Source organism: Carya illinoinensis, chromosome 10 (genome assembly GCF_018687715.1).
Source record: "Carya illinoinensis cultivar Pawnee chromosome 10, C.illinoinensisPawnee_v1, whole genome shotgun sequence".
NCBI classification, from domain to species: domain Eukaryota; kingdom Viridiplantae; phylum Streptophyta; class Magnoliopsida; order Fagales; family Juglandaceae; genus Carya; species Carya illinoinensis.
In genome coordinates this window covers 39,788,363-39,813,322 of record NC_056761.1, presented here as the reverse complement: position 1 = coordinate 39,813,322, position 24,960 = coordinate 39,788,363, and the positions used below count along the sequence as shown (strand labels likewise).

Sequence of the window (24,960 nt, the reverse complement as noted above, 5' to 3'; positions counted from 1 at the left end):
CTCTGAAGTCGAGGAATAAGCAAAAAATATCTTAGCACTTTATGGGGTACATTACGCTTATCTGATATCCATCTTGACTCATGACACACCGGACATGAATCAAATTCTGCATATTGCTTCCAGAAGAGAACACAATCATTCTTACATGCGTGGATAATATTATAATCAAATCCTAACCCTCGCTTCAATTTTTTCGCTTCATAAAAATTTTGAGGTACTACGTTATCCTGTGGGAGAGTCTCTTTAAATAATTCAAGCAGCATATCGATGGCCTTTGCAGAAATACGACAAATAGACTTAATATGGAGCAGCCTGACAGTAAATGACAACTTGCTATGACGGCTGCACCCTTCATACAATTTCGTTGTGCATCCTCCCATAGTAATCCAAAGTCTTCATTTTCCTCAAATGATTGTGTATATGTTCATTCTCCTTCCCTAGCACCAAATATGCATGTGCCAAGATCCCCTAACATTTCAGTCATATCTTCTCCATTATCATAACTATCATCATAAACATCAACATTTATGTCCTCTGTGTTGATCTCGTTACATTCTTCTGATTGAGATGACTGTCAAATCTAACTCATTTAGGAAATGGTTCGCCATGTAAAACCCAATGTGAATATTTAGGATCAATTCCATCTGCGAATAAATGATCCTCCACAGCCATCATATTATATGAACTAAGGTTTTTGCACTTCTTGCATGGGCATTTTATAAATTCTCGACTGTCAACACTCCCACAAGCAAATTCTAAGAAAGACTTCACCCCTTGTGCATATTACTTATAGTCTCGACCAAGTTTATCTGCCAACAACATACAACTCTTATCCATCTATTAAAAACCCAATTCATGGGATAAACACTATCAATAAACTATTACAATACACGTGTTTAATTATTATCTATTTTTAAGGTAGTTGGTCATATCCCATTCGAGAGACTATTATCTATATCGCATATATACTCAGTCCAAAACTTGTATGTTAGTAAAAATTTCGGCAGCATTTCCCTACAATTCTCCAAGTATGCTAGTCACGATAAGTCGTCGACTCTATTCAAGGGCCGAGAAACTTACGAACTACATGCTCGAAGAATGTAAGAAAATGCTAAATCAAAATTTTAATTGACTAACACAGGAGTTTTAACTGAATATATATGCCACATAGATTATAGAATCGCAAACTGTCCACTTTGAACAATTCAAAAGTTGTACCCAAACATTCTTTAAGAGAATATTTGGCCACAACTCTCGAACGGATCTAAGGTTTAACTGCATGTAAAATAACTAGAAAATCCAAGCTCTCAGTAATAAACATAACAAGTATACATCACAAATACATTGCAAGATTACATTACAAGTATACATGATGGGCCCTTAAAGATTTTGAAGTAGACCCTATAATTATTTACTTAAATATTTTTAATGTATACAGTGAAGTATTAATCTATTTAATTAGAGTACTTAAATATTTTTAATTATACATTATAACTCTTTAATTAAATATTATATAAGTATATTCCATCATGTTAATCACCTTAATTAGAGTACTTAAATATTTTTAAATATTTAATTATAATTTTTTAATTAAATATTTTATAATTATATTTTAAGTATTAATCTATTTAATTAGAGTACTTAAATAGAATTAATTATACATTATAATTCTTTAATTAAATATTGTATAAGTATATTTTAAGTATTAATCATCTTAATTAGAGTACTTAAATATTTTCAAATATTTAATTACAATTTTTTAATTAAATATTTTATAATTATATTTTAACTAATTAAGATGATTTAATTAGAGTACTTAAATATTTTCAATAATTCATTATAATTATTTAATTAAATATTTTATAAGAATATTTAGAGTATTAATCTATTTAATTAGAGTAATTAAATATTTTCAAATATTTAATTATAATAACATAATTAAATATTTTAAAATTATATTTTAACTAATTAATATATTTAATTAGAGTACTTAAATATTTTCAATAATTCATTATAATTATTTAATTAAATATTTTATAAGAATATTTAGAGTATTAATCTATTTAATTAGAGTACTTAAATATTTTCACTAATACATTATAATTCTTTAATTAAATATTTTATAATTATATCTTAAGTATTAATCTATTTAATTACAGTAATTAAATATTTATAATTATACATTGTAATTACATTCTATAATTACATTATAACTATCATGTAATTGATATTATTCAAACAAACATTCAGAATGTTCGAACGGAATTCTGGTCTAGTCAGATTTCGTTCAAACTGAATAAATTCAATTCGAACAGTATTCAAAGTGTTCGAATGAGACAAAACCAGAAACCAGTCACGAAAAAGAGCAAAAAACTGAACCACAAAACACAATTTTCACATACATGATGACATATTTCAATACAATACTATATGATTATCCCTAAATATGAGTATTAAATAACTTAGAAAACTATAAAAACTTACCTCTAATTTTTGCAATCCAATAGAAATATCAATCCATCATACATATATATGCATAAAACACATTAAACCGTTGTTCTATCCCAACAAATAAATGCGACAAATATCAAGATACTTGTAAACGAAAATTGGAATGAAAAATAACAAAAAAAACATATTACCTCTTATCCTTGTCTTTTCTCTCTCAAGAATTTCTTTTCTCTCACTTCTTTCAATCTCTCTCTCTCCACAACACTCTCTCAAAGCCTCTGCCATGCTCTCTCTCCCTCTCTCAAACTTCAATCCGAATGAAAATGAAGTGAAATGATCGGGTTAATAATATGTGAATTTATGTTCGAACGGATTTTTTAGAAGTTTGAATGCGAAAATAAAAAAACCATGAATTTTTTCCACAATATTTTCTTGTTTGAACAAATAATATAAGAGTTCAAACAAAAAAATAAAAAAAGAAATATTCTCCAGCATATACCAATAATTTGGCACGAATTTTCCCTCTAAACAAAATAAATTCGTTCGAATAAACTTTACCTCTATTCGCACTATTTTATATTCATTCGAACAGATAATTATATAAGTACATAAATATACACATAATACACCCAATATTATTATTAGTGTATGTTAAAATTATATACACTATATAATACTAAGTGTCACTAATAGCATAATACTAAGTTTCTTATCAATCTATAATATTAAGTATTACTAATAGTATAATATTTTATTTAGTATCACTAATAGTGTTATAATTAGTATCACTATAAGTATAATACTAAGTGATATTATAGTATAGATAGCATAAATATATGAAAACTAATAGTACTATAATACTTTATAATATATTCTAAGTACTTGGTTTATTACTAATATACAAACTAAATATATTAGATATATGTATTTTATACTTATATTTAATGCAATGTTTTACTATATACTTAGTATATTACTTTATAATGCAATACTTTACCTGAGATTATTTTATACTCAACTAATGCATAATATATGTACTATTATATATATATACTAGTTACTTACAATATATATAAGTAACTAATTAAATACTCTATACTATATAATATAGATATCTAATATATTATATATATATATACTAAATTATATATACTAGTTCAGAAATTTTTTATTAGTACTAATACTAGTATTAGTAATATAAAACGTATTGTTTTACCTCTTGTACTTATATATATTTTTTATGAATTATTATCTAATTCATTCGAACTTATACCATTTTCGTTCGAACTTATACATTTTCCGTTCAAACAAAATTACATTATATAAGTCGCGATACAGTTTCTTCTAGTTCATTTCGTGCATCCTCTCATTCAAACCGTCCGATCAAATCCTTTGCCGTTTGCAGCCACAAGGCCGCCACCAACTCCGACCAAGTCCTCAAATCTCCTAGAACAAGAGGTATGGGTTAAATGAGTTTTATTTTTAATGGTTGTTTCATTGGTTTTTTTTGAGGGGGGGGGGGGGGTCGGATTTTGAATCAATCTAACCCTATTTTGTTGTTTTGTGGCCAAATGATACAAAAGTAATCGGTAGAAATGATGCGGCTTTACTCCTAAATCATTTCTACCGATTAAAATCTTGGATTATGGTGAAAAACTAGTTTGTAGATTTGGGACTGAGTCGACTCAGCCATATCTGTTTGGCTCAGTCCCGTTCGAATGAGTCTAAATTCCATTTGAATGAAATTCAATGCCATTCGAATGGAATTTAGGCTCATTCGAATGGAGTTTTATGAGGCCATTTGAATGAATTTTATCGTCATTCGAATGACGTTAAATTCCATTGGAATAGACTTTAACTTCATTCAAATGAAATTTAGGTCATTCGAATTAAATTTTAATCATTCGAACTAAAGATGATATTTGGCAGCCCTTATTCAAATGGATTGGAATCCATTCGAATAAGGGCTTGCCAAACACTGCAGCACAACATCATCATTCCTCTAATTCACTTTAATTAAATTACATAATTATTTTATAGATCAACAGTATTCTAATGGCAAGCAGCAGCAGAAGAAAACGTTCCCGACCCCAGACAAACCAAAGTAGCGAAGCAACTCCTTCTCAGCATGCCGTGAGGCCTATACTAGTTGAGCGGGAAATCATTCTGAATGACTTCCATGATCTCACTTGGGAGGGACAGAGCATACATGACATCATCACCGATCATAGATGGACCTCGATCTGTTGGCAGAGGGGCACAACATATCCTGAGATGGTCGATGAGTTTTACAGTGCCATGTGAGAGCAGTCTAGTGATTCTCTGTGCTACAACTTAGTAATCCAGGGAGTGAGTATTATCTTCTCTCCCCGCGTTATTGCTAAGTTTCTTGATCTGCGGTGGGAGCTCGGTGCATATCCTGCAGCAGCAGCGAGAGCAGCGACTGCACCATCTGGAGAGGACACACCAGTCACATCCTCATTGCCAGCGCTAGATGTACAGACTACAGAGCTGGATGCTAACTCAGATGATAGTGAGAGCGGTGATGAGGTACCTGATGATGGTCTCACAAACGATCAGGTTCGTGACCTTGTACGAGACTCTTCGGCTCCTCCATATGATAGCAGTAAAGTGATTTGACAGGCTGACTGTATAGCATTCTTCAGAATGCTTAATCTGATTATCGAGTATAATATTGATTCGAAAAAACACAAAACTAATTTCAGGATCGATCAGGCCAGATTTTTGTTACAATTAGCACAGGGGGAGCCGATTGATCTGGCTTTATATTACTTCCTCCGCATTCGAACAGAGTCATGTTATTCAGATGGAGGTATCTACCATTTGCATTGCTGATATCTAACCTCCTACTCCAATCGGGGGTTGCAGTGACTTCGATTGAGCGAAGGTCACCACAGATGGGGCCCGTTAACAAGATCACATTCAACAAGAGTAAGTGTGATGACCCGTTTTTGAGTGTATTTTCGCTGAAATAATTGTTTTTATTTTAATTAATATATTAGCTATTTATTTTAATTTATTTGCGTTTTTAAAGTTGGTTTTTAATTTAATTTATTTTATTTGATGTTGTGTTTTATTTAGTTGTTTTGCGGTTTTTTAATCTTTTTGGCGGGTTAGTTTTGCTTTCCGGAATGAGGTTTGGACCTCATCTTTTCCCTACATCTTTTTCCTTTTTCCTCTCTTTTTTCTTTTTCTTTTTCTTTTTTTTTTCTTTTTTCTTCTTTCTTTTTTTCTTCTTCTTTCTTTTTTTTCTTTTCTTTTTTTTCTCCCTCCCTTTCTCTCTCCCCGACCGGCTCCCCCTCCCCCCCCGTGCTCTCTCTCTCTTCCCTCCCTCTCCCGCGTCGTCTCTCTCTCTCCTCCAGCCCAGCGCCGTCCGGCCACCTCCCGACCTCCCACCGGTCCCATTTTCTCCCCCTTCCTCCGGTGCACCTCCCCACCGAAAACCACCCCCAACCGGCCGGCCATTTGGCCGGAAAAAGCTTCCAAAGGGCGCACGGATTTCACTCCGATCCGCCGCCGTCGCTCCACCTCCGGCCACCATTTCTTCACCACTTCATCACCGACCTCTTGCCGTCCTAACCCACCCATTTCCGGCCTCCATCGACCACCGGAGCAGCTCCCACGAGCTTGTTTTCCGATTTGCCATTTTCGGCCATTTCCGGCCATTCCGCCGCCACCCATGGCCGTCCGTCACTTCCTATAGCTTCACAACCACCTCTAGACCATACCCTATCAATCTCGTGTCCTAGTTTGTCCCCGTTCAAAAGTGGGTTTTTCGGACCCACGGCCACAGTGAATTTTCACTGTGACGTTGCTGTTTTTCCGCCGTTTGCAACGCCGTGAGCTTTCTAAAAATACCGTATAGCACTGTAAGTATTTTCCAAACCCTATTTTCAGATTTTAATATATATTGCTCATTCAATTGATTTATTTATTTAATTATTTATTTAATTGTTTGTTGTTGGTTGTTGATTCCGGACTGAGTCCGAGGAGTTTCGGGGGTCGGATGGATTGAGGACGGAGTGTTTGTTTGGTTGGTTGTTATTGGTTGTTTCGATTTGGGCCGTGTGGTGTGCGTTGCATTTTATTTGTGTGCGTTGCATATCGCGTGCATGTGCATCATGTTTATCGGCGTTTTGGCGTTTGGGTGCGTGTGTCTCACGAGCCCAAGCCGTGATGGGTTATTATCACGGTGGAGCTCCTCTGGTCACTCGGGAGCGGTCAATACTGAGTGACATCCCTTGAGTAGTCGTCTGGGCGCTGACGATGTTCGGTACTAGAGGATGGGTCTAGCCCGGTACGTGCGGAGCACGAGTCTAGGCATCGCTCTATTCACCGATTCTGAGGCCCTGCGCGATGACGGAGTAGTATTAGAGGATGGGTCTAGCCCGGTACGTGCTGAGCACGAGTCTAGGCATCGCTCTACTCACTGACTCCGGGAGCGAAAATTAGAGGATGGGTCTAGCCCGGTACGTGCGGAGCACGAGTCTAGGCATCGCTCTATTCACCGATCCCGTGGCCCTTCGCTGGCGAGGGCTAGAGGATGGCCCGACCCGGTACGTGCATGGCACGAGTCTGGGCATCGCTCGTTTAGGTGTCGCACGCGTAGCCGTTCTCTACGGTGTGGCACTGAGCCAGGGTGTGCGGATGATCCCTAGGGGAGATCATGGTGCATACGGAGCAGGTCGTGGTATGGTTTTTCGGTTATGATCCATTTTCTGGGAAAATGGTGGTTTGGGCCATTATCGGGGATAATGGCGAGGTTTGGCTTTATGGAGGTTGGTGGGCCTTATGGGTTTTGGCGTGCGTGGTAAAATATATGTGTTGCGGGGTGTGTGTTTGTTTGATCTTGCTTTCTTGTTGTTTGGGTTATATGTATTTTCATCTGGTAGTGTTTGGGTCATACTTACCTGCGGAACCTTTCTTGGTTCCGTAGCTTTTGGTGCAGAGTTCGAGGAAGAGGAGGAGGAGGCTGAGCCCGAGGATGCTGCTCCGCCGGGTTGCTGATGCTGTACTTTATCTGTATTGGTGTTTTTGTAATATTTTATTTAAGTATGTTTTAAACAGTTTGTATTACATTAAGAAAAAAAAAATTCTGGTACTTAATTATTGACTTGCTTTCCGCTGCGTTTGTCTTGTGCACTTTGTCGCTCTTGCACACACTTGGCACACGTCGTTAGGATGGTGGTCCGGGTTGTCACCATCCGGACGTCTCGATTTCCCCGTGTTTGGGCGTGGGGATTTGGGGGCGTCACAGGTGGTATCAGAGCAGTTTGGCTCTGGGTAAAACCACATGTCCCGTAGGTAGTACCAGAATGTTTTAAAGTTGTGTTTTAAAAAATTATGTTAAGTATAGTTGTTTTATTTGTTTATTTGTTTGAGCTTGTTTGTTTGTTTTATTTATTTAGTTATGTTTTAACATGTTGGTTTCTTTTGTTTCTTGTTGTGTTGTGTTGTTTTGTTTTTGTTGGTTTTATGATGGTTTTATTTGTTTTCTTAAAGGAGGGTCAAGTGTGGTGTTGTGTCAGGAAAATGGGAAGACCAGGAAGACCAAGGAAAAATACTCAGGAACCGCAAGACAATACCTCCAGAGATGACTCCTTAGCCGAGGCGGTAAGGCAGATGACGGAGTTCATGCAACAGAACATTAGGCCACAACAGGCAGGGCCTTGGCCACCACAAGGAGGTCCTTGGCCACCACAAGGACCTTGGCCACCACAAGGACCTTGGCCACCACAAGAAGGACCTTGGCCACCACAAGGAGGGCCTTGTCCACCACCCGGAGGGCCTTGTCCGCCACAGGGAGTGTATTGGCCACAACCAGGAAGTCCTTGGCCATATCAGGGAGGGCCTTGGATGTATCCAGGCGGGTCAAGTAGCATGGTGCAGGCCGGATGCACCTATGAGCGCTTCCTAGCGCATCGGACTCCACACTTCACTGGAAATGAGGATCCTCTTCAGGCTGGAAGATGGATCAGAGACCTGGAGAAAACCTTTGAGGTGTGTGGATGTACTGAAGCTCAGCAAGTACTCTACGCCAGCTATCTTTTGCAGGGTATTGCCTCTGATTGGTGGGGTACCAGGAGGGTGATGCTGGAAGCTGAGTTGGGATCTTTCGCTGCAGTGACCTGGCAGCGTTTCAAGAAGGAGTTCAATGACCGCTTCTTTCCCGCCTCAGTAAGAAAACAAAAGGCAAGAGAATTCTCTAATTTGGTCCAAGGGGGCGCAACAGTGGAACAATACGCCCGGAGGTTCATAGAACTTGAGCAATTCGCTCCTCATCTTGTTGCCACTGAGGAGTTGCGAGCAGAGCGTTTCCAGGAGGGACTACGCCCTGATATACGCCGTTTGGTGGTCAGCCATCGGATATCCACTTTTCAGGAATTAGTGGATGTGGCCACCCTTATAGAGCGGGAAAATAATCTGGGTATGGGCTCCCCTCCAGGGCAAAAGAGGCGGAGTTTTTCTGGTGAAGGAAGCAGCTCGGGTTCGCCCCAGAAGTTTGTTCAGCGGTCCGGGACTCGATCGCAAGCATCCTCAAGTGTTCGCATGGGAGGACGTGTACCTGTATGTGGAATTTGTAATAGAGCTCATGCGGGCGAGTGCTCTTCTGGTGGAGCTCGATGTTTTACTTGTGGCCAGCAGGGCCATTTTTCCCGAGAATGTCCAAGAATGGTTCAAGGGAACCGTGGAGGTAGGCGCGGTGGAAGAACCAACCCGAGACAACCAGTGCAAGCCCGGGTTTATGCTGTCACACCCGGAGAGGTGGATGATGAGGCACCAGCGACCCATGATGCTGGAGTAATCACAGGAAGAGTTCGTTTGTATGAGTTTTATGCTTGTACTTTGTTTGATTCCGGTGCTTCACAATCATTTGTGTCTTCCACGTTTGCTCGGGTGTGTAACTTGGTCACGGAACCGTTGCCGAAGGCCATGGTAGTGGCGCTACCCGATGGCGAGAGGGTGTGGTGTTCCAAAGTTGCTTTGGGATGCCCGTTAAATTTTGAGGGAAGGTTTTTGGATGCTGATCTGGTAGTGTTCAAGCTGTTGGGTTTTGATATCATCCTCGGGATGGATTGGCTATACCGATATTCTGCGACTATTAATTGCAGAAGTCGGACAGTTAGCTTTCAACTTCCGGATGGTGATTGTCTGGAATTCGCGGGGAGTAAATTGAAAGAAAAACCGATGATTATATCGGCGATACAGGCAAGAAGAGAAATTGCATGGGGAGCGGATGCATTCTTGGTCCAGATGGTGTCCACGCCGTCTGAGAAGAAGTCCTTGGCAGACATTCCAGTTGTGGAAGAGTTCCCCGATGTGTTTGTGGATGATTTGCCCGGACTACCCCCAGTGCGAGAGATGGAGTTTGTTATAGATTTGGAACCTGGAGCGGCTCCTGTGCATAAGGCTCCTTACCGCATGGCACCGGCTGAATTGAAAGAGTTGAAGACTCAGTTACAAGAATTAGTAGAGAAGGGATTTATTCAGCCTAGTACGTCGCCGTGGGGTGCTCCAGTTTTATTTGTTAAAAAGAAAGATGGAACTCTTCGTATGTGCATTGACTATCGGGAGTTGAACAAGGTGACCATCAAAAATAAATATCCTCTCCCGCGGATAGATGATTTATTTGACCAGCTTCAGGGAGCAGCCGTGTTCTCTAAAATTGATCTGAGGTCGGGATACTACCAGTTGAGAATCAGAGAGCAGGATGTGCCTAAAACTGCTTTCAGGTCGAGGTATGGACACTATGAATTTAAGGTGATGCCGTTTGGGTTAGCTAATGCTCCTACTGCTTTCATGGATTTAATGAATCGGGTGTTCCAACCTTATCTGGATTCTTTTGTGGTGGTATTTATTGATGATATACTGATTTATTCTCGAGATGTTGAAGAGCATGTGTATCATCTTAGTCTGGTACTTGAAAGATTGAGAGAACACCGGCTATATGCCAAGCTTAGCAAGTGTGAGTTCTGGTTGGAAGAAGTTAAATTTCTCGGGCATGTAATTTCCAGGGGCGGGGTGGCAGTTGATCCTAGTAAAATAGAAGCCATTTTGTCATGGCCACGCCCGACTACAATACGGGAGATCAGGAGTTTCTTGGGGCTCGCCGGTTATTATCGAAGATTTGTTGAAGGTTTTGCTCGCCTATCCGGACCTCTCACAGCCTTGACTCGGAAGAATACAGAATTTATATGGTCAGATAAATGTGAGAGAAGCTTCCAGGAATTAAAGAACAGGTTGACGACGGCACCAGTGTTAGCACTCCCTGAACCGCATAAGCCTTTCGTAGTCTTCAGCGATGCGTCCAAGTTTGGGTTGGGTTGTGTCCTTATGCAGGAAGGACGGGTTGTAGCCTATGCATCTCGTCAGCTTAAGGACCATGAAAAGAATTACCCGACGCACGATCTAGAATTGGCTGCGATTGTTTTTGCACTCAAGATCTGGCGGCATTTCTTGTATGGGGAAGCTTGTGAGGTATTTACTGACCATAAGAGTTTGAAGCATTTGTTTTCCCAGAAAAATTTGAATATGAGGCAAAGGCGGTGGCTGGAGCTAATCAGTGACTATCAATGTGAGATCAAGTACCATCCAGGAAAGGCTAATATAGTTGCTGATGCTTTGAGCCGGAAGTCACATTTGGAAGACGAAGCTGAGCCGTCGGAAGTGGATTCGTTACTTTGTGGGATGAGAAGGCTCCTACTAGAGAGTTCGCAGCAAGTGGAGATTTTATCATCAGTTCTTGATATTCGGGTAACCGATTTTGAAGAATTGAAAGCTCTCCAAAGAAAGGATTCGAAGCTGCTGAACATCAGGAAAAGAGTTCGAAAGTCTCGAGGGCCGTTGCACTATAGCTTGGATAGTAATGGGATATTACGGTTCCGAGATCGCAGAGTGGTTCCAAAGGACTCAGATTTCAAAGAGCGGATCATGGCGGAAGCTCATGCGGCCCCTTATTCTGTTCATCCCGGCAGTACAAAAATGTATCGGGACTTGAAGAAGAATTACTGGTGGGATGGAATGAAGAAGGACATCGCCTTACATGTTGAAAAATGCCACACATGCCGACAGGTAAAGGCCGAACATCAGAGACCTGCAGGTGTGCTCCAACCCCTCCCTATTCCTGAGTGGAAATGGGATGACATCACGATGGATTTTGTTGTGGGTATGCCGAGAACGCCTAGTGGGAAGAATTCTGTTTGGGTGATTGTGGACCGGTTGACGAAGAGTGCTCATTTTCTGCCTGTTAATAACACCGACTCTTTGGGTAAGTTAACCCGTTTGTATGTCAAGGAGATAGTGCGGCTACACGGCATACCAAAGAGTATAGTGTCGGATCGGGACCCGAGGTTCACATCGCAGTTCTGGAAGAGTTTACAGGCAGCTTTGGGTACTAAATTGAAGTTCAGTACTGCTTATCACCCGCAGACAGACGGCCAGTCAGAACGCACCATTCAGACTTTGGAAGACATGCTGCAAGCGTGTGTCATGGAATTCCAAGGGAGTTGGGAAAACCATTTGCCGCTCATTGAGTTTGCCTACAATAACAGCTTCCATGCGACCATTCAGATGGCTCCCTACGAAGCTCTTTATGGGAGAAAGTGCAGGTCGCCCTTGTGTTGGGATGAAGTTGGGGAGAGTAGGGTAATTGGACCCGAACTAATTCAAGAGATGCAAAGCCAAGTCCGGATCATCAGAGATAAAATGGCGGCAGCTCAGAGTCGCCAGAAAAGCTACGCTGATACCAGGAGGAGAGAATTGTCATTTGAAGTTGGTGATTGGGTTTATCTTAAAGTCTCTCCCATGAGAGGTGTCAAGCGTTTTGGTAAGAAGAGGAAGCTAGATCCGAGGTATGTCGGCCCTTTTCAGATTCTGGAGAGAGTAGGGTCCGTCGCCTACAGAGTTGCTTTGCCAGATTATTTTGGGGATGTTCATGATGTCTTCCACATATCATCCCTAAAGAAGAGCTTTGGACAGCAAGAGCCACGCTTCGTCGACCCAGCAAGTATTCAGTTACAACCGGATCTCACTTATGAAGTTGTTCCGTCGCAGATTTTGGATTGGAAGGAACAACAATTGAGATCCAAGACGATACCGTTGGTTAAAGTGGCTTGGGGAGATCCGCTAGCACAAGACTTCTCTTGGGAGCGAGTGGCGGACATGAGGGAGCAGTATCCATATTTGTTTGAATGATGAAGGTATGTATTTTAATCTTGGTCTCAGTTGGTTCATGTGTGTTTGTGTGGCTTGGTTTAAGTTGGTGGTGATCTTGCAATTTCGAGGACGAAATTGTTTTTAAGGAGGGGAGGATGTGATGACCCGTTTTTGAGTGTATTTTCGCTGAAATAATTGTTTTTATTTTAATTAATATATTAGCTATTTATTTTAATTTATTTGCGTTTTTAAAGTTGGTTTTTAATTTAATTTATTTTATTTGATGTTGTGTTTTATTTAGTTGTTTTGCGGTTTTTTAATCTTTTTGACGGGTTAGTTTTGCTTTCCGGAATGAGGTTTGGACCTCATCTTTTCCCTACATCTTTTTCCTTTTTCCTCTCTTTTTTCTTTTTCTTTTTCCTTTTTTTTCTTTTTTCTTCTTTCTTTTTTTCTTCTTCTTTCTTTTTTTTCTTTTCTTTTTTTTTTCCCTCCCTTTCTCTCTCCCCGACCGGCTCCCCCTCCCCCCCCCCCGTGCTCTCTCTCTCTTCCCTCCCTCTCCCGCGTCGTCTCTCTCTCTCCTCCGGCCCAGCGCCGTCCGGCGACCTCCCACCGGTCCCATTTTCTCCCCCTCCCTCCGGTGCACCTCCCCACCGAAAACCACCCCCAACCGGCCGGCCATTTGGCCGGAAAAAGCTTCCAAAGGGCGCACGGATTTCACTCCGATCCGCCGTCGTCGCTCCACCTCCGGCCACCATTTCTTCACCACTTCATCACCGACCTCTTGCCGTCCTAACCCACCCATTTCCGGCCTCCATCGACCACCGGAGCAGCTCCCACGAGCTTGTTTTCCGATTTGCCATTTTCGGCCATTTCCGGCCATTCCGCAGCCACCCACGGCCGTCCGTCACTTCCTATTGCGGAGCACGAGTCTAGGCATCGCTCTATTCACCGATCCCGTGGCCCTTCGCTGGCGAGGGCTAGAGGATGGCCCGACCCGGTACGTGCATGGCACGAGTCTGGGCATCGCTCGTTTAGGTATCGCACGCGTAGCCGTTCTCTACGGTGTGGCACTGAGCCAGGGTGTGCGGATGATCCCTAGGGGAGATCATGGTGCATACGGAGCGGGTCGTGGTATGGTTTTTCGGTTATGATCCATTTTCTGGGAAAATGGTGGTTTGGGCCATTATCGGGGATAATGGCGAGGTTTGGCTTTATGGAGGTTGGTGGGCCTTATGGGTTTTGGCGTGCGTGGTAAAATATATGTGTTGCGGGGTGTGTGTTTGTTTGATCTTGCTTTCTTGTTGTTTGGGTTATATGTATTTTCATCTGGTAGTGTTTGGGTCATACTTACCTGCGGAACCTTTCTTGGTTCCGTAGCTTTTGGTGCAGAGTTCGAGGAAGAGGAGGAGGAGGCTGAGCCCGAGGATGCGGCTCCGCCGGGTTGCTGATGCTGTACTTTATCTGTATTGGTGTTTTTGTAATATTTTATTTAAGTATGTTTTAAACAGTTTGTATTACATTAAGAAAAAAAAAATTCTGGTACTTAATTATTGACTTGCTTTCCGCTGCGTTTGTCTTGTGCACTTTGTCGCTCTTGCACACACTTGGCACACGTCGTTAGGATGGTGTTCCGGGTTGTCACCATCCGGACGTCTCGATTTCCCCGTGTTTGGGCGTGGGGATTTGGGGGCGTCACAGTAAGGGTTACTTGCTGAAGACTCATGCAGTACAGGATCAGCCTCCGCCTACTGATCCAACTTCTACTGCTACTGCCCCTGTTAAGAGACAGCCTACTGGGGCTACTCCAGATGAGGTACGAGCTATATTGGCAAAGCACCGCCAAATTATATTGAGGGACTTCATTCAGCCCATCATGGAGAAGTTTAAGGACCTGGAATGATACTTATATACCTTACAGGAGGATTTTGATTTACTTACTAAATTGATATTGTTAGTTATTATTTTACTTTTTTTATGTTGTATAGAACATCTAACTCTTTTTGGGATGTAATTAATGTTTGGTTTTTATTTTTAGTGTTTGCTAGCCTCTTTATTGTTAATTATATTTTCTTCTCATTATACTTAATGTTCACGATAATTGAAAAAATGACACTATCTTTAAAGTAATATTTATTTAACTAAAATATTTTTAAATTAATTACATAAAATTAATTTATGAATTTGTAAATATTTTCATTCATTGTAAATCATAATATATAATATATAGACATTTTTATTTAGTTTGAAAATGATAAAAAATTAATAGAAAAAATATGTATTATTACAATTTTAACAATATATCTTTTCAATTAAATAATACCGTTCGAATAAGGTAATACTCATTCGAACCAATTATATTGCATTCGAACAGATTAATTATCTGTTCAAATTAAATTTTATTAGTTCAAACAGTTTAGATTTTTGGAGACTATCTAATTCGTCCCAGAATCTCCGGTTCGAGCTAATATGTATTAGTTTGAACGGATTTATAAGGTTCTCCATATTTTGAGACGAAATTTAAATTTTATCTCTGAAAAGTAATTTTAGGGATGAAATTTATTTATTTCAACAAATTTCGTCTCTAAAAATTAAATTTCTTGTAGTGTCATCCTGAGGCCTGGGAAGAGTAAACCTTACTAAAGGATTCCATAATGGTCCCTCACAGAGTCTAACTCCACCTGAGTAGTGGTGGCAGTCCAATGACAACTCTCGAAGGCTTTCAGTTGCAAAGAACGATCACCATGGGACTCGTCAAAGGATAGGCATGGTCAAGAAGATTGAGACAAGAAGCGAGAGGAATTTTTGGGAGTGATGGGCACCAAGGCCATAGGTTCATATCAAGGAGTCATTCAATCCAGAGAATGAGTCAATTCAGAGAAATGGGAGAGCAGTCTAGGCAAGCACGAAGCATGTCAAAGGGTGTGAAGAGAGAAGGGTACTTACATAACATAAGAGCAAAATAGGAGAAGTTGAAAGAAAGAAAAGGGTGATATGGAGCAAAAATATAAAATTCCCACCAGAACAAGCGCCAGGAATCGATGGGATTACTGTTAAAGATAAATGTACCTAGGAAGTGAGCAAAGAATCACGAGTGACTAAAGGCCACAATCACAAGATAATCATATGACAATAAGGGGGAGGCGATCAAAGAGTTGAGTTATGTGGAAACCTCTGTTTGGACTCATTAGTTGGGCCAACTGACCATAACCCCCCTAATCTCAAGCATGACCCATTAGATAAACCCTAAAAATACATTAACCCAACCAACCCTTTCCCAACAAAGTGCAGTCCTACAATGATCAATCCAAGTGGAATATGAGCACCAAGTTGACCCTATTGACAATCAAATCAAGCCCAAAGCGGTTACCACATACCCTAAAGGAGTTACTGCATTAAATGCTTCAAAAAAGACACTCAGGGACATTACCGTGTCAAATCACAAAAATCAAACACTCAAAGAGGGAACATTATTGCTTCCCAATGTCTATAAATAGATGGACAGGTACGTCTTGCACACTCTCTAACTCCAGTATCTTCTATACTCATATACCTAATATAGTATTCCCTACTGAGGTCTCTGAGTCTCAGGCCTGGTTTGTTTTCACAAACCATCTCAACTCAACTCATCTAAACTCATCTCATTATTACAAATTTTTCAAATTTCCATATAAAATAAAATAAACAATTCAATTTTTTTAAATTCTAAAAAAACTAGTATTAAAAAAATATATTCTAATCATATTTTATTCAAATTTCAACTTTAATCTCAATTCATCTAATCTCATTTGTGAAAACTAACCTTTCTAGTCGCAATACTAAGGGGTAACTGCATGCATACCAAAAATTGCATCAATACTTTATTTTCTGATTTAAAATATTAATTTGACTGTTATAAAACTAAAGAGAATAGCAAATGAATCAAAGATTGCAAAGAAGAAGAAAGGAGATTAGGAGATTACAAAATACTTGGCTCTTCAAGAGCTCAATATCATTCACTACTCTTCTCTTTCATGTGTGTCACAAAATAATCATCAAAACCTCCTTTTATAGGCAACTTCCATGGTAGTTTGTTGTGTCAATCAATTCACATACACAACATGAACCAATTCATATGCACAACATGAATCAATTCACGTGCACAACAACCAATTCACATGCACAATAATATTTATAACATGATCATCCACCAAATGTATGTATTTACAACACTTTCCCTTGGATGACCATACACAAAGAATATTCCTCACTAAAACCTTACCAAAGAAAACCTAATGGGAAAAAAACTTATGGCGAAGGAAAATGAGTACAACATTTTAATGTGTCTTTGAATGCTTTAGGATTGCCTCATTAAAACCTTGCCAAGGAAAACCCAATGAGACAAAACCTTAGTGAAAAAAAAAAAGATTACAATCAACATAAGTTTTCAATACATTTACTCTCCCTTAAAAAGTGTATAACAATAGGTCCTTGCATTAATGCATCTCAATATTGTGTACCAACTTTTCAAGAGATGTAGTTGATAATATTTTGGTGAATAGATTCACCATATTAATTCAAGATATTTTTAACATTAAATTCACTACTCTTCTAGAGTTGTGCTCTTCTGAAATTCTTGTGTATAATATAGTTTTGGCAAACCTGTCACTGTTCTTCTAGAGCTATTTAGGTCAAACAAACGCTGCAGGATATTCATTGTTCTTCTAGAACTATTTAGGCCTAACAAGCATCACGATATAATCACTATTCTTCTGGAGCAATTTAGACCAGACAAACATTACAAGATATTTGATCAAGTGTAAAAATTGCATGATTAAGTTGTTTAAGTGAATGAAGTATTAACCAAAAAAAGTAGTTAAGCACTTAATTATGCAGATGATTAGTCAATTGATAAATTCTGATAATTTGCACTTGAAGAGATTTATTATGCATTTGTGCCACATCATAATCAATATCTTAATTTTTCCCTTCCCCTTGTGAACACTTAATCCTATTCGATGTAGGGCATTTTTGAAAAATGTCTATCAATTAACAAGTAACAAGAGTTTGATGGTTTTTTTTTCATTGTTTTATAGTTGTTATATAATCTGTCAAGACATTTTATTAGGCCAAAAATTGTGGTTCATTGCTATATTATCCAACCATAACTTCTAGTAATGGGAGAATGGTTGAGAGAGGATGAAAAGAGAAGTAAATCCATCACAAAATCAGTGTGTGAAAATTTCATCCCAAGTATTTGTTTTATTGTTTCTTACAAGTTTAATTCATTTGCTACACACTTTCTTTAAACCTCTTAGTTTTGGTAATTTTAGAAGCATAGATTCACTTTTATTTTCAGTTTTAGTTATGCTTAAACTTTCCAAATAACCATTACCTTCACTCTTAAGCCCCCTTGGTAAATAGTCATCATTTTGAGTTGATTCATTTAGTGACTAATACTTGAAGTTTATTTCACACTCTTTTTTTGTTTGTTCATTGCTACACCCTTTTAGTTGAAACTTCATTTTCCTTTTCATAATATTTTGTTAATGTTTGCTTAATTCCCTTTGTCCCTATGAAATTAATATTGAGATTTACCCTCGTATTACTTTGACAGCTTCTACGCTTGGAAGTCAAAATTATAAACTGATCAAGTTTTTGACGTCATTGCCAGGGACAATTGGCGTTTTAAGAAGCATTATTTTTGCTTAAAAAAGTTGAAGTTTTAATGCTGTGAACCTCTTCACAACTTTGGTGACATTCTTTGTTTTCTATCTTATTTTATTTTATTTTTATCATTTTTTATTTTTTTTTCTATTTGTCTTTCATTTTATTTTTTATTTTTTTATTTGTTTATTATTATATATTTTATTGTTGGTGCTATTGTTTGTATGACTCATTGGACTAGGGACCAAACTTCTCAGTTGTTTAGGACAAAATCACTATCATCTTTTAACTCTGCATCTCTTTCTCTTAAATCATCTTCTGACACTTATAGTACCATGGCTGAAAATGAGAATCATGATAGAGAAATTGTGAATCAGAACATGACACTTAGAGATTATTTACAACTTGTCAGAACTAGCACACCTTCATGCATAATTCAACCTTTGAATGCAAACAATTTTAATTTCAAACCTGGAATGATTCCATTGATTTCACATTTTCATGGCATGGAATTTGAGAACCCTTATTTGCATATCAAAGAGTTTGAAGAGGTTTGTTCTACATTCATGGACCAAACCTGCATTGAGTAGATTATTAGATTAAAGTTGTTTCCCTTTTCCTTGAAAGATAAAGCAAAAACCTGGTTAAATACATTGAGGCCAAGATCCATTGGAATATGACAAGAAATGCAAGTTGAATTTTAAAAAAAAAAAAATTTCCAATGCATCGAACCAAGGCTTTAAAGACAAATCATAAATTTTGCTCAAAAGGAAAGTGAGACTTTTTATCAAAGCTGGGAAAGGTTCAAGGATCTTTTAAATGCTTGCCCACACCATGGTTATGAGAATTGGCATATTATTAGTTTTTTTTTTATGAAGCTTTGATGCCTAAAATGCGACAATTTATTGAAACCATGTGTAATGGAGAATTCTTCAACAAAGAACCGAAAGAAGCATTTGCCTATTTCGATTACTTAGCTGAAAACGCTCAATCATGGGACACTTCTTGTATTTATGATCGAGCTAAACCATTGAGGACCATGAGTGGGGGAGGTAAATATGTTTTGAATGGAAAGGACGATTTGCAAGCCAAATTTGCCTTATTGTTGAAAAAATTAGAAGTAATTGAGTTAAATGAAGTGCATGAAATTCAGGGTATTCCAAAACAAGATAAATGTAACATTTGTGAGGATGTTAGTCATGTAACATCTGAATGTACTATTATTCCAGCTTTTAAGGAAGTCTTGTTTGATGCTTCTCACCCTATTAACATGATTTCTAAGCCTTTTTCTGCACCATATTCTAACATTTATAATCCAGGTTGAAAAAATCATTCTAACTTTAGCTGGAGAAATGATCACCCCACGAGTTCAACACATCCAGGAACTGGCTCACCTCAATATTTAGTTCACACCCAACAGAATGCACTAATCCCAGCACCTAGAAAACCCATGGATGTCCCATTTCAGCAAATGGCCTCTACTCTTCAACAGTTCATGCAAAGTCAAACCATCATAAACAACCAAACTTCTCAAACCATCAATGACATAAGGAATAATTTGACCAAACTGAACACAACCCTAAATGCACAAGAGAAAGGCAAGTTCCCAGCTCAAACCCAACCAAATCCTCAAGTCCAAATTGCTGCCATAGAACTTTCGTCCTCTGCTGAAGCAAACTTAAAGACTTGCAAGGCTATAATAACTCTTTGTAGTGGTAAGAAGGTTGGTACATCGAGTAATGAAGTTGACAAGAATGGTGAGAGCTCCACTTCAAATGCACAAGGTAAAAATTTTGATGTTGATGTTTTCTTGGAACCAAAGGAAACTCCTCCGGCACCTTTTCCTCAAAGATTAGTTCCTTTACATAAAAATAAATATCAAGCTGAAATTTTAGACATTTTTAGCCAAGTTCACATTAACATTCCTCTTCTTGATGCTTAGTAAATCCCAACATATGCCAAATTTTTGAAAGATTTGTGCACGGTTAAGAGAAAGCTTAACGTGCAAAAGAAGGTATTTCTCATGGAACAAGTCAGTGCCATTATTCAGTCCAATACTCCTCCTAAATATAAAGATCCAAGTTCTCCAACACTAACTTGTGTTATAGAAAGCTCGAAAATAGGTCAAGCACTACTAGACTTAGGTTCTAGTATTAATTTGCTTCCTTACAATACATATGAACAACTTGGTTTAGGAGAGTTGAAACCAATTTCTATCATCTTGCAATTGGCCGATCGTTGAATTAAAAAGTCTAGGGGAATAGTAGAAGATGTGTTGGTGCAAGGGGATAAGTTTTACTATCCCGTTGATTTTGTGGTATTGGATATTCAATTAACTCCTCATTCTATTTTTCAGGCACCCGTCACTTTAGGGAGACCATTTTTGGCTACTTCCAACACTTTGATAAATTGTCGAAGTGGCATCCTTAAATTGATTTTTAAAAATATGACGTTGGAACTAAATGTATTCAACACTTATAGGCAGCCATAAGATTTGAAAGAACCTCAGGAAGTGAATTGTTTGGAATCCTTACTTATTGAAGAATTTTTTTTATTAGAGCAAGAGAGTCAAATGGAATATGTTTCACCTGAAATCTTAGAAAATATTGAGTTGTTGGATATTAATGCAGTAAATTCTAGTGCAGGTAACAAAATGGACTCATTGTGGTGACTCAAATTTGAAGACCTGCCACTTCAATACATTAACCAGCAACCATCAGATGAAGTTCCTCCATCTCCGATTTTGAAACCACTACTTGAATCACTAGAATATGTTTTTCTTGGGCCAATTGACACTTTTCCATGTATTATCTCATCTTCTTTGTTAGTTGAGCAAGAGAGGCAACTCCTACGGGTTCTCAAGCAACATAAAGCAGCACTTGGATGGTCAGTTGCCGACATCAAAGGAATCAGCTCCACCATTTGCACACATCAAATTTTTCTGGAGGAAAATTCAGCACCAAATCGAGAGATGCAAAGGAGGTTGAATCCTACAATGAAGGAGGTGGTTAAAAATGAAGTCTTGAACCTCTTGGATGTAGGAATCATCTATCCCATCTCGGATAGCCAATGGGTAAGTCCTACTCAAGTAGTTTCTAAAAAATATGGAATTACATTTGTGAAAAATGAAAAATATGAATTAATCACAACTAGGACCACCACAAGATGGCGCATGTGCATTGATTTTAGAAAATTAAATGTTGTCACAAGAAAGGACTATTTTTCAGTACCATTTTTAGACCAAACTTTGGAAAGGGTTGCGGATAATAGTTTTTATTGTTTTCTTGATGGTTTTTTGGAATATTATCAAATTGAAATAGCCCCCGAAGAAAAAAAAAACTATTTTTACTTGCCTGTTTGGAACTTTTACTTTTAGAAAAATGCCATTTGGACTTTGTAATACACTCGTCACATTTCAGCTATGCATGTTAAGTATTTTTAGTAACATGGTTGAGCATATCTCGGAGGTGTTTATAGATGATTTTTCAATCTATGGTGATTCGTTTGATGCATGCCTTAGTAACCTCACTGTTGTCTTAGCTCGATGTGAAGAGAAAAATCTGCTTTTAAATTGGAAAAAATGTCATTTTATGGTGCGAAAAGATATTGTCCTTGGCCACATCATTTCGGCCCAAGGCGTTGAAGTTGACAAGTCCAAAATTGATCTAATATCGATGTTACATATTCCAAAATCAGTCAAAGATATTAGATCATTTTTGGGCATGCTGGGTTTTATAGGCGTTTCATCAAAAACTTTAGCTCCATATCGAGACCTTTGTGTGCATTGTTAGCTAAGGATTATGATTTTAATTGGACTGATGCGTGTCAAGTTGCTTTTGAGCAAGTCAAATCTATGCTAGTCACTGCACCTATAATTCAACCACCTGACTGGTCATTGCCATTTGAGATCATGTGTGACGCCAATGACTTTGCCATAGCTGCTATCCTTGGTTAACGAAAAGGTAAGCTTCCATTTGTAATTTACTATGCAAGCAAAACACTTGATGCAGTTCAAAAAAATTATTCCACCACTGAAAAGGAGTTGCTAGCAGTTGTTTTTGCTTTAGATAAATTTAGAGCTTACATTTTAAGCTCTCCAATTATTATATTTACTGACCATGCAGCCCTTAAAATATTTGTTCACAAAGAAAGATACCAAACCTCAACTAATTAGGTGGATTTTGTTATTGCAGGAATTTAATATCATCATCAAGGATAAAATGGAAGTAGAAAATGTAATTACCGATCATTTATCTTGACTCATTGTTGAAAACTCTGAATTTTCTACTCCCATTTCAGATTCTTTTCCAGATGAACAACTTTTAGTTGTTGATTCTTTGCCTTGATTTGCTGATATTGTCAATTTTTTGATGACAGGACACACCCCACCACATTGAAACCCTCAAGACATCAAAAAGTTTAAATTGGAGGTCAGATCTTTCTTTTATGATGACCCCTATTTATTCAAATATTGTTCTGATCAAATTTTGAGGAGGTGTGTGCCTAATTGTGACATTCCACACATATTAAACTTTTGTCATACTAGTGCATGTGAAGGCCACTTTTCAGCTAAGAAAACAGTGGCTAAGATCTTGCAATGTGGTTACGACTGGCCCCACATGTTCAAGGATGATTATAATTTTTGTAAAGCATGTGAATCATGCCAAAAGTTAGGTAGAATCACCCGTAGAAACATGATGCCCTTGCAACCATTTTAGCATTAAAAATTTTTTATTGTTTGGGGGTTAATTTTATGGGTCATTTTCCGTCTTCTTTTGGTTATCTATACATTCTTATTGCTGTAGACTATGTTTCTAAATGGGTTGAAGCAATACCATGTAGGATCAATGACCATCAAGTGGTGTTAAAATTTTTGGAAAACAATATTTTCACTTGGTTTGGGATACCAAGGGTTTTAATTAGTGATAGAGGTTCACACTTTTGCAATAAACCATTTGCGGCATTAATGAAAAAATATTGAGTCCATCATAAAACTTCAACTCCTTATCATCCCCAAACCAATGGCCAAGCCGAGTTGGCCAACAGCGAAATCAAAGCCATTCTTGAAAAAACAGTAAATCCAGATAGAAAATATTGGTCTTTGAGGCTTTCAGACACTTTATGGGCTTATAGGACAGCTTTTAAAACTGTCATAAGCATGTCTCCCTATCGTTTGGTTTACGGTAAAACATGTCATCTTCCTATTAAGCTAGAACACAAGGCTTATTGGGCTATCAAACATTTTAACTTTTCTACTAACAATTCTAGTGTTTTAAGGAAATTTGAGCTGTATGAATTAGAAGAGTTGAGACATGATGCCTACAATAATGCCAAACTCTACAAGGAGAAAACTAAGGCTTTCCATGATAAGTATATTCTGAGAAAGAGTTTTCTCCCCAATCAAAAGGTTCTCCTCTACAACTCTAGACTCCATATGTTTGCCGGTAAATTTCAATCCAAATGGAGTGATCCTTATATTATTCAGGCAATGTTTTTCCATGGGACTATTGAAATCCTCAATCTACACAATGGCAATATCTTTAAGGTTAATAGACAGTGGCTCAAAGCTTTCCTTGACCATTTTTCACCTAAGGATGCCACTATTCATTTACTAAACCCTGACCCTCCAGCCGAGCCTTGATGTTTGACTTGTCTGTCATTTTATTTCATTTCTTTCTTGCATTTTTCTATTTTACATTTTAGTTTCTGCAAGTATGTTTTTTTCTCCCTTCTACTTTCATTGTTATCTGCTTGTTATCTTTCCCTTATCAAACCAGGTACATTTCATTTTCCTTTAGTATCACTCTTTTGTTGTTCTGTTGACATTATTTTTTTTCATTGAGGACAATGCTCATTTCCAGTTGGGGGTGGAGAATTTTATTTTTTTTCCTTTCACATGCAAGGTGTTTGTTGTGTGTCCCTCCTCTAGTTTGATGGAGTTTGATATTCACTTTTATGAAAATTCTTGGCTAAATTTTATAATTATTGTTCCCAAACTTCTATTCTTGGAAAAGGATTGTTGAGATTATGGGTTGCGGTAACTCCAAATGGTTCAGATTTTGGCTCAACATAGAAGTTCATATTTTATATTCAATCACTTGGGAAAGGGAAATGCATGAAGCAGCTTATTGCTATATTTGACTGTACACAAACTGAGTACCTTGGTTGCCTTTCTATTTCAATAAGTCAAGCTTGATATTGCAGCAAACAAGAATTCTAATGAACCATGTCTAAAAAAAAAAAAAAAAAAAATCTTTTAGGTAGTCTAGTGGTAGGGCCTGCTTGTGAAAGTGTGGGTAGGTACATATTCATAGGTCTGATTCCGTCTAGAAAACCAAGAGGTGCAGCAACCTATTGGTAAGGGCTTACTTGTGAAAGTGTGAATAGGTGTATATTGATAGGTCTGATTCTCCCTAGGAAAACTGGAAAAAAAGAAAAAGAAAAAGAAAAAAAAAGTAGAAGAAGAAGAAGAAGAAGCAGGGGTTGCAATGATTTTGAATTAGAGTAAGATCACTTGTAATCCTTCCTGACAATTTGCTAATATTAGTAAAAATATTAAGAAATGTTAGTCAACCTTGGTAATCTTGCCACACACACTTGCTGCACTTAGTGAGTTGTAATCTTCTACACATTTCTCCTACTTGAGTATTGAATATACCATGAGGTTTTACAAAAGCTTTAATCTAATGT

At 38.1% G+C, this 24,960-nt stretch overlaps 1 protein-coding gene and 1 non-coding gene across 2 annotated transcripts; one reads left to right on the top strand and one right to left on the bottom strand.

Moving 5' to 3' along the window:
- Positions 1 to 19,004: 19,004 nt before the first annotated feature.
- LOC122280210 lies at positions 19,005 to 19,111 on the bottom strand. The gene has a single exon (XR_006229796.1). It is a non-coding gene; the product is annotated as a small nucleolar RNA R71 (small nucleolar RNA).
- A 609-nt stretch (positions 19,112 to 19,720) lies between these two features.
- On the top strand, positions 19,721 to 23,911 carry LOC122278729. Its single transcript, XM_043088912.1, has 5 exons — positions 19,721 to 20,054; positions 20,829 to 20,915; positions 21,099 to 21,343; positions 22,648 to 22,700; positions 23,404 to 23,911. Exons 1-5 carry the CDS (start codon positions 19,721 to 19,723, stop codon positions 23,909 to 23,911), a joined length of 1,227 nt encoding a protein of 408 aa, XP_042944846.1.
- The last annotated feature ends 1,049 nt before the right edge of the window (positions 23,912 to 24,960 follow it).